This window comes from Lycium barbarum, chromosome 1, assembly GCF_019175385.1.
Source record: "Lycium barbarum isolate Lr01 chromosome 1, ASM1917538v2, whole genome shotgun sequence".
Lineage (NCBI taxonomy): Eukaryota > Viridiplantae > Streptophyta > Magnoliopsida > Solanales > Solanaceae > Lycium > Lycium barbarum.
Window position 1 is genome coordinate 19,665,195 of NC_083337.1, and position 13,451 is coordinate 19,678,645.

At 36.0% G+C, this 13,451-nt stretch overlaps 1 protein-coding gene across 1 annotated transcript; it reads left to right on the top strand.

Annotated features, from left to right (window-relative positions):
• Positions 1 to 821: 821 nt before the first annotated feature.
• LOC132633021 (phospholipase D gamma 1-like) lies at positions 822 to 10,508 on the top strand. The gene is made up of 10 exons (XM_060349210.1): positions 822 to 3,306; positions 3,906 to 4,022; positions 4,218 to 4,412; positions 5,470 to 5,718; positions 5,813 to 5,881; positions 5,972 to 6,119; positions 7,050 to 7,198; positions 7,555 to 7,719; positions 7,998 to 8,195; positions 8,840 to 10,508. The coding sequence occupies exons 1-10, from the start codon at positions 1,636 to 1,638 to the stop codon at positions 9,131 to 9,133; spliced, it is 3,255 nt and encodes a 1,084-aa protein (XP_060205193.1). The 5' UTR covers positions 822 to 1,635; the 3' UTR covers positions 9,134 to 10,508.
• Positions 10,509 to 13,451: the final 2,943 nt, after the last annotated feature.

Consider the following 13,451-nt stretch of genomic DNA (forward strand, 5'->3'; position numbering starts at 1 on the left):
GGATATATTACTTGTATCAGTAACATAAAAGAGGAACCAAAGAAGAGCATATTCATCTGCAACACGAAATATCAATTAACAACTTTAATAAATCACATTGCAAGAAGAAAACTAAAGTAAAAGCCAAAGAAATAAAAGCTAAATCGTATATGCAATTTGATCATATGCTCAAAGTGGAATTAGAATGAAAAGAAATACAAAAACAAAAAGGAAGAAGACATTAGATACAGGACCATGGAATTAGAATGAAAAGAAATACAAAAACAAAAAGAAGAAGACATTAGATATATGACCATGAATCACTAATACAATGGTGAGAGTGCAATATACCAAAGAACATTATATATAAAAGCAATAGGCGGTGAAAAAGTTGAAAACGACTCCATAGCTAGTTCGATTACGAGAATCTATTTAAATACGGAAAGATTTAATATTAAAATTATAGTTGATTTCAAAATCTTAAATATTAGGAGAATAACTAAATTGACTATTCCAAAATATTAGAAAAATAATTAAATCACTATTTTTAAATATTAGGAAAATAATAAATGACAATTTTATCTATTGCAAAGTCTTTTTAATGAAGGGCAAAAAGTTCAATCAATATTTCTGAGGTCGTTCGTGCTTTTAATATAGTATAGATATAGATTAGTACCTCTTTTCTCTATTTATTTTGATAATTTTTTTTGGTGAAAGTGTTTTCTTTAATAATTGTTTAAATCGTTAATTCATTTAGCCAGCTGATCAGATTTAATATCAGTGTAGCTATTTCATGGGAAAAAAGAAAACAAAAGGTTTCAGACGAATTTGGGTTGTTTGCAGTTAGGAAAAGGTGTTCGTTCTATCTCCATCTTCCCTTTTTCTTCACTGTAAAAGGCAATCCCGGCATATCTCCTTTCTATATTAGATCTATATTTTGTAATCTTCTTCTTTTTATCTAAAGGGGGTGTTTTTGTTTGTATATACATCTAATATATTTTCATCAAACCTTCTAGAGGTACTAGATTTCTTGCAGCATTTCTCAATAATTTTCCGATTTCTTGTATAATTCAAGATTGAAGGATCCCATTTTTTTTGGCATCATCTTTGTATTTTTCTACCTCTGCATGATCAATGTCATTTCTTTGATCATTTTGCATGTTACTATACTCAAAAAAGCATACACATAAATGTCCTTTTCTCTCCCTTTGTCATAAGTTATAGTCTGACTCTGAAAGAAAAATTAAAACGTTCATGAGTTTAGATCCTTAGTACTGATCATATGTCATAAACTATGCAAAGGTAATTGAATAGTTTTCAAATAGTTCTTAAGTTGAAACTAGCTTACTGAACGATTCCATCTATCACTTTCATCATTTCTCAAAGTCAGAAATCTAAAATTTAGAATTTAAGCTTGGTCATTGGTTGGACATTAGTAAGGTCCGATATTCATTCTTTGCTCAAATAGGAAGGTGACAATCTCGATCTAGCGACCATCTATCAGTTTTGTCATTTCTCCATGTCAGAAATCTAAAATTTAGAATTTAAGCCTGGTCATTAGTTAGACATTAGTAAGGTTCGGTATTGGTTCTTTGCTCAAATTGGTGACAGTCTCAATCTACTGACGTGATTCGGTATTATTTTGCTTGCACATTAATGGATAACGACAAGTCTTCTTCTTCTTCATCAACATATCCATATAACACAGCTCCTCCTCCACCTTCTACAAATCAACAACCATCATATAATCCCTCTAACAATAATTCTAGTCCATATCCTCCTCCTGGTTCTGTTCCATATCCATATCCATATCCTCAATACCTTCATTATCATCCACCTCTTTACACTACTCAACATTCTGGTCACTTTAATTACCATCATCCACCAGAATTAGCTCCTAGACCACACCAGACCAATACCCCTTTAGACTATAGTAATTATCCTCCACCATCACATATTGTCCATGCTCCTTATATGTACCATACATATCACCCTCCCCCTCCTCCTACAATATCGTCTTCTTCTAGACCTGTTCTTCAACAACAAGGGAGTTTTCAATATGGTAATTCATCTCAAGGTCCTCTAGAGAGGCAACCATCGAAAGACCGTGCATCTTCTCCTAGGCTCCAACACCAAAATAGTTTGTCATCGGTTAGTAGTTCCAGTGCAAGTGGTGTATCGTCCGTAAATAGTTCATTGGCTAGCTCTGATCATGGTAAAAATGAACCTCATCCACCTATAGATGATCACTTAGCAAATATGCATTTGTATGAAAATCCCGCTCCTGCCTCCGCCCCTGCATTAGCGACATATCACTTGGGACCAAGACCTATATATGGACATCCTAATGCTTCATTTTCAAAGGGGGAAGCATCTCCTATGGTCCAATCCGAGCCGTCTCATAGACCAACTCATTCAAGAACAAGTAGCGGTGAACTACAAAATAATTGGGGTATGCAAGTTATGCCATTTATGCCTTCTAAAAATGTTTTGCTCTTACATGGGAATCTTGATATTTGGGTATTTGAAGCAAGGAACCTCCCAAACTTGGACGTGTTCCACAAAACCATAGGGGATATGTTTAACAAAATGGGCAACAATGGGCAACTTGGTAATATGACAAGCGATCCATATGTCTCGATTATATTAGCAGGCGCGGTTATTGGGCGTACTTATGTCATAAACAATAACGAAAATCCTGTGTGGATGCAACATTTTAATGTACCTCTTGCACATTATGCTTCTGAAGTACAATTTCTTGTCAAGGATAATGATATGGTAGGTTCCCAGCTTATAGGGACAGTAGCAGTCCCGGTAGAACATATATACGGAGGGGGAAAAGTCGAAGGGTTCTTTCCAATATTGAATAATGGAAAACCTTGCAAAGCTGGAGCTGTTTTAAGGATATCAGTTCAGTATTACCCAATGGATCAATTAAGCTTTTACCATCATGGAGTTGGAGCAGGTCCCGAGTATTATGGGGTTCCCGGGACTTATTTTCCGCTGAGGATGGGTGGATCAGTTACTCTTTATCAAGATGCTCATGTGCCTGATGGATGTCTTCCAAATTTAAAGCTTGATTATGGGATGCAATACGCGCATGGAAAGTGCTGGTGCGATATATTTGATGCAATATGCCAAGCCCGACGATTGATATACATTACTGGATGGTCAGTGTGGCATAAAGTGAGACTGGTTAGAGATGATGCTTCTGTAGAAGCTAGCGATCTCGGGGAACTTTTGAAGTCAAAATCACAAGAAGGAGTGAGAGTGCTGCTTCTTGTGTGGGATGACCCCACCTCAAGAAGCATCCTTGGCTATAAAACGGTAAATCAATGTATTTGTCATGAACTGCTAAACTCTTTTTTGTGTGAAGCAATTGCATAATCAAGAATCTTCAAGGGACTCGAATAAATCTGTGCATTAGGTTATTGTTGGAAAGATCTTTTTGATTGTCTGATTTGGAGTCTTTCGTGTACCTTTTTTCTTTTTTTCAGATGATGGTGGAAAGTCTCTGGAAGAATATATTTGTCTATTCACATGCAGACAATGCTAAGCTGAATTCATATTGTTTGTTAATTAGTTATCAAGGCACAATGACATTTAAATTAAGCTACGCCAAGAGTGAGTTTATAACCGCTAGACAGTAAAGCTTGTACATCAACTAACAACACTGAAAAGAATCCATGTCCCTTATATGCAAGATTTCTTGTAATTCTATCATATCTTCGGCTGGTGCATTTGTTCATATCATCATTCCTGGTCATATTAAATGCTGAAGTACCTCTATTTTAGGATTACCTTAACTATGGTAATATGTCTTTAACCTTCTGTTCTTTATATGAGCTTGTTGGCATTTAGTTAATGTTCTTCAGGGAATGTAATGTTATTTTAGTTATTAATGATCAAATTCGAAAAACATGCAGGATGGCCTCATGGCAACCCACGATGAAGAAACTCGTCGTTTTTTCAAGCATTCATCTGTGCAAGTGTTGCTTTGTCCTCGTGTGGCAGGAAAACGTCACAGCTGGGCCAAGCAGAGGGTACTTTAGTTATAAATGATGTCTTTAGTTTCTCTTGATTATCATTTTCGCAATGTACTGCCTGTCGTTCCTAATGTGGTAATTGAGACTCTCTAGTATAAGAAGTTTATATCCTGGTGTCGCTCTTCCAGATACTACTTAATCAAGATTTATTATTTATTTCCCGGACTTATGTCTTGTAAATCTGCTATTCAGGAAGTTGGAGTAATTTATACACATCATCAGAAAACCGTGATAGTGGATGCTGATGCAGGAAACAATCAAAGAAAGATCATAGCTTTTGTTGGAGGACTTGACTTGTGTGATGGACGATATGATACTCCAGACCATCCGATATTTAGAACGCTGCAGACAGTGCACTCAGATGACTATCATAATCCCACTTATGCAGTAACTTAATATCCTTGCTATCACTTAGCTTGCATTTGGATATATTGGTTAGGAATTATTCATTTGGTTCCCGATTTTTCCACCATTGTTTTTTTTTAAGTGAACAAGTATGACACTTTACACAATTTGAGCTTCTTACTCCATTTGCATTGACTTTACAAGCTTCTTCCTGATCTCAAAATGAATAAATTTGTTTCCCTATTTTTATGTTCCTAATATGTATATTTATTCTGTTTTCCCCGTTTTATTTTCAATGTTATGTAACTCAACAAGGTAAACGAAAATCAGTCTTTACATTTTCTGTACACCGAAATAATTTATGATATCATCATTGTTTCCTCTACACATTTCCAACTAATATTCATGATTTCCATTTTCAGCTATCATTTCAATAATTATTTCTAGTCAAATGTGGTGTTAAATTTGCACCTAGAGGAGTATAATCTGCACCAATTTGGTTGATAAGCTAATACAGCTTTTAATATTTGGAATAAAAGTAGTTTTGTCTTTCTATTTTTCCCAAGGAAGAGAAAGAGCTTTGCCCCTATATATATCTTCATGTTCTAAGTGATAGAAGTTCTGGCATGGCAATTATGCTTAGTCGAAGCCTTGTTGGATAGAGTTACCTGGTGCTTGTGTTGGTGTGAGGTAGTAGGTTATCAAAAAAAAAAATTATGCTTAGTTGAGCGAAGTCATTCAATTTGTACTGGAAGAGAAAAATGTTCAACATACTGATCTGAATTGAGTTAAACTTGCTTTTCTAAGATTTCAATCACAATCTGGATGCCCGAAGTTATGTTTAGACCTAACAGTTGCTATTTTAGGTGTGCTTTGTTGCAATGTTTTTAGGGATGGAAATAATTCATGTCCTACCATGTACCCTTCCACCTATATATAAACATCATTCTTAGTATTTCTTGGATTGTAATCCATCTAACGTACTTAACATAGGATATTACTAGTTGTCCAAGAGAACCGTGATAGGACTTCACTTGTTCCGTGCAGTTTCCTTTCTTACTATTTGTTAGACAGTAATCCATATGAATGTACTTAACAGGGGAGTACTACTGGTTGTCCAAGAGAACCATGGCATGACTTGCACTGTAAAATTGATGGTCCAGCAGCATATGATGTTCTGAAAAACTTTGAGGAACGCTGGTTGAAGGCTTCAAAGCCCCAGGGCATCAGAAAGTTGAAGAAGACGTATGATGATTCTTTGCTCCGAATAGAAAGAATGCCTGAAATTCTTAGTATTTCTGAGACTTCATCTACGAGCAGCAACGATCCTGATAATTGGCATGTACAGGTGAGTTATTAACTTAATACTAATAGAGTGTTAGAGATGAATTGGAGTATTAGCATTGGTCTTACAGATACATTTTCTTTCCATTCTTATACAGATTTTCCGCTCTATTGACTCGAATTCAGTCAAAGGATTTCCGAAGGATCCCAAAGAAGCTACAATGAAGGTAAGAAAGAAAGGTGGAAAAGGGTTTTCATGGACGGAATTGTGTTGCAAAATATGATTTTGGAGTTAATCTAATGATATTTTCTTGCAGAACCTGGTATGCGGCAAAAATGTACTTATTGACATGAGTATTCACACAGCTTATGTGAAAGCCATTCGTTCTGCGCAACATTTCGTTTACATTGAAAATCAGTACTTCATTGGTTCCTCATACAATTGGAGTCAATATAACGACGTGGGTAAGAAATTATTCTTCTCTATGTAAACCATTATCATGGAGGGTTACTCTATGATGAATAAGTATACCTAAGATACTTGTTAATCTTACAGGAAAGCCTATTGACTGTATTTTTAAGATCTCACTACTCAAGCCATATCTGCAACTAGACCAAAGACTTATCTGATTGTCGGTTTAGACTCATATACTCTAACTCTATGCACCCCTTTTTTTCCACTAATGCACAAGCATTTTAGGCACTATATAAGCTTAGCCGTTCCCTTTGTGGAACCAACATCCTCCTCAAGCTCATTCTTGACATTTTAGAGAATCCAACTGCATTTGTGTAGCATTCTTTGGGATGACCAGCTTTCTACACTGGAGAAACTGAGACTTTCGCACACCACTTATTGGATGTCACTCTTTTATTTTCCTTTAGAAAAAAGGGAGATGGGTTTGGAGGTGTCATGAGTGGGTTTTGCATATGTCAAAAACTCTGATGACATTAAAGGGGACCAGAAGGACGAGATTTTTCAGTTAATCAGTTATACACCTACAGTTTCCTCGCATTTCAAAAGATGCACATATAAGAATGACTTAGCAATTGATAGCATCAGCTGCAACAAATATAACAGGTAGTAAATATTCTTTAAAGAAACATTTCAAAATCCTGTCCTCCTCAGATGAAAGAAACAGGATGGGAAATTTTTCCTAGTGGTAGATCATGTTCCTGAGATCCGTTTATCAAAAAATACTGGTATATCTTTTCAAATAAAGTAATTTTATGTTTATAACCATTCATTTATCTTAAACATAGGTACTTAATGTTTGGTTAACTGAATTTACCTTACAACAAGTTCACATATCCTGGGAGAATGATATAATACTTTGGTTTTCCTCATTCTTCTGTCTCCTTAGCATTTCAGATACCTGAACATTCTGCTTTATGCAGGAGCCAATAATCTGATTCCTATGGAAATTGCACTTAAAATTTGCGAAAAGATTAGAGCACATCAAAGGTTTGCAGCATATATTGTCATCCCAATGTGGCCAGAGGGTAATCCAACTGGAGCTGCTACACAGAGAATTCTTTTTTGGCAGGTAAAAACTACCTAAATTGTCGAGCTGTACTCAGTGGCGGATACAGAGTGTTACGTGCCGGTTCATAGAAACCTAATAGCTTTTGCTCAAACCCTGTATATCTATTAAAATATCCACTATCTATGGGTGTTTGAGTGTGAACCCAATTATTATTTTATATCAACTTGAAGTCATTGTAGGAATCCATAAACTTCAAATCGTGGATTCGTCTCTGGCTGTAGTCACCATGCTACATCTTCTTATATTAGTGTGTGAACATTGTGGATATGAAGTTTCCAGCTTCACACATTATTAATTTTTCTGCTAATAGTAGTAGTTTGTGCAAGTGAATCTTAAGAGTGTGCGTTGGTTGGCAGCATAAGACGATACAAATGATGTACGAGACTATTTATAAGACTTTAGTGGAGGTTGGCCTTGAGGACGCTTTCTCTCCACAAGATTATTTGAACTTCTTCTGTCTTGGTAACCGTGAGGCTGATGTAGGGGAAAATGAGAATTCGGGTGCTGCTAACACTCCTCAGGTACTTCCCTACGACCTTCCTTCTCGAACGAAAGAACTCAAAGTTCCTAAATCCAATGGATTTTTGCATTTCTCTTTACTTTACTCATCTTTAAATGGCTAATCACATCATTGCAAGATGGAACTTTTGCTTGATGCTTTTCTTGAAGGATAAGCTTCAGTAAAAACGCTGATTACTAGAAGCTTTGCATTTTAGTTTTCTTATATATTTATTGAATAATTCTCTGCCTAGACTCTAGCCTGCAAAGTTCACGTTAGTTATCACTTATGACGTTGCAGGCACTAAGTCGAAAATACAGAAGATTTATGATTTATGTTCATTCTAAAGGAATGATTGTGGATGATGAGTATGTCATAGTGGGATCTGCAAACATCAATCAACGCTCGCTAGAGGGTACCAGAGACACGGAGATAGCAATGGGAGCATATCAACCGTATCATACATGGGCAAGAAATCAATCGAATCCCAGTGGACAGGTGATCATTGAGAAAAATTCTATGTATACCTGAATAATTTGATTGAATCTTTAAACCCAGAAAAAACTTTGGCTTCTCTATGAACTTAAAAATTCTTCTCCACTTTAAGGAAACTATTTAGTATTCTGCTTCTGATTTTACTACACGATAAATGAGAAACCAGCTGGATCATGAGATCTCCAACTCCATTTATCAAATAAGGTCCTATTATACTTTTCAAAATTTATACGTTCCAGTCTCTTACACGGTGCAAAACACGCATCTGTCGAACAAATAAATAATCAAGTTCTCTAAACAAGTATGTAATGTTCTCTACAGAATTTCTTTTGCCTTTTCAATTGCAAACTGATACTGAATGTCTGTAATTGCTATTGATACTTTCGTAAAGCAAAGTCTTTTGACATTTCAAACTTGCTCCATATTTCCTACGTTTTCTTATCCCCCAATGTGAATCTTGAGTCATTTTCTGTTTATGATGGAGCTGCAGAAAATGTAACGTACATTATACATATTACGAAAAGTAACTGCAGAATAAGGTGGTTAAGATTGAATCCCCTAATTTTGTAAAAGATCACCCTCGGAGTACCTATGTGGTGAACTTTATTGTCTCACAAATGATTTATGTGTCAATTTATTTTGTGTAGATATTTAGATATAGAATGTCTCTGTGGGCTGAGCATCTTGGAGTTGTCGATGACTACTTCACCCGACCAGAGTCTCTAGAGTGCGTTAGGCGGGTTAGATCGATGGGTGAAGCAAACTGGAAACAATTTTCAGCTGACGAAGTAACTGAAATGAGAGGCCACCTCCTAAAGTACCCTGTTGAAGTTGATAGAAGAGGCAAGGTGAAAAGTCTTCCTGGATTTGAAGAATTTCCAGATGTTGGTGGTGACATAATTGGATCATTCCTTGCCATTCAAGAAAATCTTACCATTTAAATTTTGTCATTTCTTTCCTAACATGTACTTGGAGATTACTAATAAGACAAATTGGTGGACTAAACTCCCACTATGCATAGACTGCAGGGGTGATGAGGTTATATATACTGCTTGAACCCGTGACCTCCTAGTCACATGACAACCACTCTTGTTGTTGCGTCAATGCTCCCATTTATTTAGAGACTACTTCACTACAAGAAACTTGAATTAGCTGTGAACTTTGTTGCTAATGCGTCACTAAATAGGATTAGCGATAGATTATGTTGTTTAGCTTCGGGATTTATTCGCTGGCAATTCCTTTTTTTTCTTTTTTAGTAGTGTTTGTACAAAATTATATTAGGTCTCTCAAGAATGGAGGTGTTCCGTTCATTGTTAAAGATTTAACATATAGAAAGAGGTAGAAAAGAGGGTGTCAAGAATGGAGTTTTGTGTCCATTGATTCATAGAATTTAACATACAGAAAAAGTTAGTGTGATGAGTCTGAGTGTTTAGTAAAAAAAATTAGTTTAGTTATTTTTTTCCAAGGTTTTTGCTTCGAGTTAATTATGTGAGGTCTGCAAGCTCGCAAACATTTGTGAATTGGGCCACTTATAAAAACAACATAATTACTTTGTTTTGATAGCTTCAATGCTTCTACCTATATTTCACACAAAAGGCAAGGGTCAAGGTTCTATTCCTTCTTGAAAATTAAGGTATAAACTATTAAAAAAAATAAGGTGTAAAAAAAATAAAAAAAATAAAAATTGTGCAAATGCCGTAGATAACTGCCCACTCCCCAAACCAATAGCTTAACAAAAGAACGTGGAGCAGCCCCACTTCCTACACATACTAATAAACCAACAAATTATATGAACTTCCCTTCAATCTCATATATATATATACAGCTATTTACTTAATTCTTTCCACTCCTCATGGCTTCCTCAAGAATGTCGTTCACAGAAAATTTCAATTCCTATTCCTCTCTTTTTCTTCTGTTTTTGTTGCTTACAGTATTGATGAAGTATTCTTTCTCGGAAGCTCGAAATCTTGAAGAAGATGATCACCTAGGAAGCATCAAATTGTGTGATGAAATATACGTAGTTGAAGAAGGAGAAACACTTCAAACAATATCGGACAAGTGTGACGACATTTTTATATTGGAGGAGAATACTCAGATCAATGATGCCGATGATGTTTACCCTGGCCTTGTTCTCAAGATTACATCTAGGAAGCTAGGAGTAGTGTTTAATTAGTACCCTTTTTCGTTTTATTGTTAATTTCTCCTTAGTTTCAAATTTCAAATTTAGATTATTTATGCAGTGTGTAAAAAGCAGATATTCTTGTATGTTGTCAGTTTGCCTAGTTACTTTCACCTGATGGTGTATAAAATTTACCTATATTCCTCCTTTAGCTTGTGCAAGTTATATGGATTTCTGCAGAAAATACTTTCCAATATCTGTTCATGTAGTAATTGCAAAGTAATGGTATGGCTACACCATAATGTTTGCTGGAACAATAAAAGAGAATCACGTTAATATTGCAGGATGGCTCGTTCTTATCAAAGTACTAAAAATTCGGTTTTAATTTGCTCGTGAAAGTAAGAACACAGGTAATCAACAGTGAAAGATTTGACTTAAAGTTATAATTAAAAGAACAAAGAGCAGAAGAAATATTTTGCGTCCAAAATGAATATCACGGGAAATTGTTGTAGTTGCTGCAAATATCCAAAAAGAGAAACTATGATCCATACTGATCCATACTTTTATATCTGGTGATTTGGCCAAGAGGATATATATGGAGTTCATTTGGAGGGCCTTTAGGTATCAGATGGGGGAATATCCTTGTCATTAGTATGATGTCCACATGGTGGAGTTCTAAGCCCAAAAGTATATTACATAAGCTTTGGAAACCAAAATCAGTCCAGTTAATAATTAACTATTATATTACAGTGCTTTGTACATGTATATGGGGGGCAGAGCCTAAACTTTGAAAACTGATCTTTTGCAACCTCACCCCTTTTTTGGGGAGAGTACTAAGGTTTCCATCAGGGAAATCTTGACCAAGAGTTGAGATAATAAGTCCTTTCATAACAGAAAAGGCGATACGCCAGGCAGTGAATGGAGAAGCCCCGATTAATTTGATTATATGAAAAAGAAAAGGCGTGAGGAGTTGAGTGAATCCACCCCCTATGTCCCCCCACCCCTGCTGTGCCACCATTAATGAGTCCAGTGATCTGGCTACTAAACATAACAGTAGTCCCGTACTGGCATGACACGAATGTGGCTACTGAAAATCCTTTCTCTAACTCCTGCAGTGAAATGAATCAAGGAAAATACAGATGGGAGAACAGGAACGGGTCATATAGTGTGAGAGATCATGAGGGAAATTACTTGCTAATTATGGCAACAGATAGACAAGGCTGTCTTGATTTGGATTCAGTGGTGCAAAGACCATGCTTATGAAAGGATTAATCTTGAATGTCATAAACCAAAAGTCCAGATTGTGAACATTGATGCTGCTGATGTGAATGATTAATTAGCAGTGCTGGAATATGTTGAGGTACTTAACAGTTCCAGCGCTTTATGTTTTCCACTTGCGCTTCATCAAAGCTGCTGTTTCTGAAGCACAAGTGAAGCGTCACTGACTTGAGTTCTTGCAATTGTGTGTGCCAGTTTTTGGTACTAAACCTCACAGATTACCTATATGACGATGGAAGTGACCAAAGATATTCGTTTTTTAACAGATGAAAACATAGTTTATTTCCTGGCTGATGAATTATGCTACTAATATCTACTGTCCATTGATTATTCCTGCCTCATCAGTATGCTGCTCAACATGCGCTTCATTGCACTCCTTTTTGAAGTGATACACTAAAATTGCATACTGGTTAGCAGACTCTCAGCTACTGTGGGTAACAACACATACAGGTCACTGCCACCAGAAACAATTGAACATAAACCAATGCATTATCCACAATCAATGACAAACTTCGTAGGAATATACAAACGTATCATCCAAATCAAATACTAGAAGCAGCTACGATCAGAAGGAAAATAAAGCAGAGAAAAAATCAGATGACAAATCCAGCAGAAATTCTATTTCATGTGTATATTAAACCATATCATCCCAAGCTCAAAAAGTAGAGCATTTTATTCCTAAACGAAGTAGTAGCTAGTACTATACATCAATGTTTAATCCCAAAATCTGCTGAATATACCTAAAATTTTGCTTTTACTAATACCATCATATGAATGTAAATGTCTAATTCTGCAGTGATAATTCTTTGTTTGATCTTCAATTATCAGTATGGTCTGGATTATTCTTAGCATTCAATACAAATTGCTGAAACCTTTCAATAGCAGTAGTAAAGAATGGAGTACTCAAAAGCTGATGGGCAGTTGGCCTCTCTTCTGGATTCTCACAAAGACAAGAAACAACCATCTTCTCAAGCTCCTCCGAAAATGCCCTTTTCTTTCGTTTAATCAAATTCACTTTCCTCAATTTCGCTTTCCTCTTCAGCAACAGCTGTTCAAGTGATCTCGGCAACCTCTTCTTCTTCCTTATCTTCTTGATTATATAATCCAAATCCCCACGATTTCTCACACGTATATCCCCATACGCTAATTCCAATGCCGTTATTCCCAATAGCCAAACATCAGATTTTGATGTGGCATTTTCCCCCCTTAACACCTCTGGTGCAGCACCCCATTTGAAAATACTCTTCACATCCAAAAACGAAGACGACGAACTAGCTTCACCAACATTACAATTCTGATTTTCCTCAATGACTTTGGAATCGTAAACCGATGCTTCAAATGCTAATTTAATCAACATTTCCTCAGTAGCATCATCAATATGAACAAAGATATCTCCAGCATTTAAAGTCTTATGAGCCCTTGGATTATGAAACTCAACATGAAGTTCATCACTTAAACCAACAACTACTTCTTTAAGAACAACAGCAATGAAATCTTCAGGCAATTTTTTATCCGGACGAGTAGAAAGAATATAACGAAGAGATCCTCTGTTCATATACGGTAAAGAAATACATACCAATTCATCAGTTGTGAAACTTCTCTTAAGTCCAATCAAATTTCTTGTATTATCTCTAGTATAACTAATGCTTGTATGAACTTGATTTTGAAGCTCATCACTTTCTTGAAGGTTCTCGTTGATAATCTTTAAAGTGACGTGGCCATTAGGGACAAAACAGCCATTCGTCTCGAGACATGCAGTATATTGAGCTCTGTAAACACGGCAAAGTCCATTACAAGAAGAACCAATTTCTTTTTCAAGAAGATAAGTGTCATTAGTGAGGGGATCAATGATTTTTTGGCCA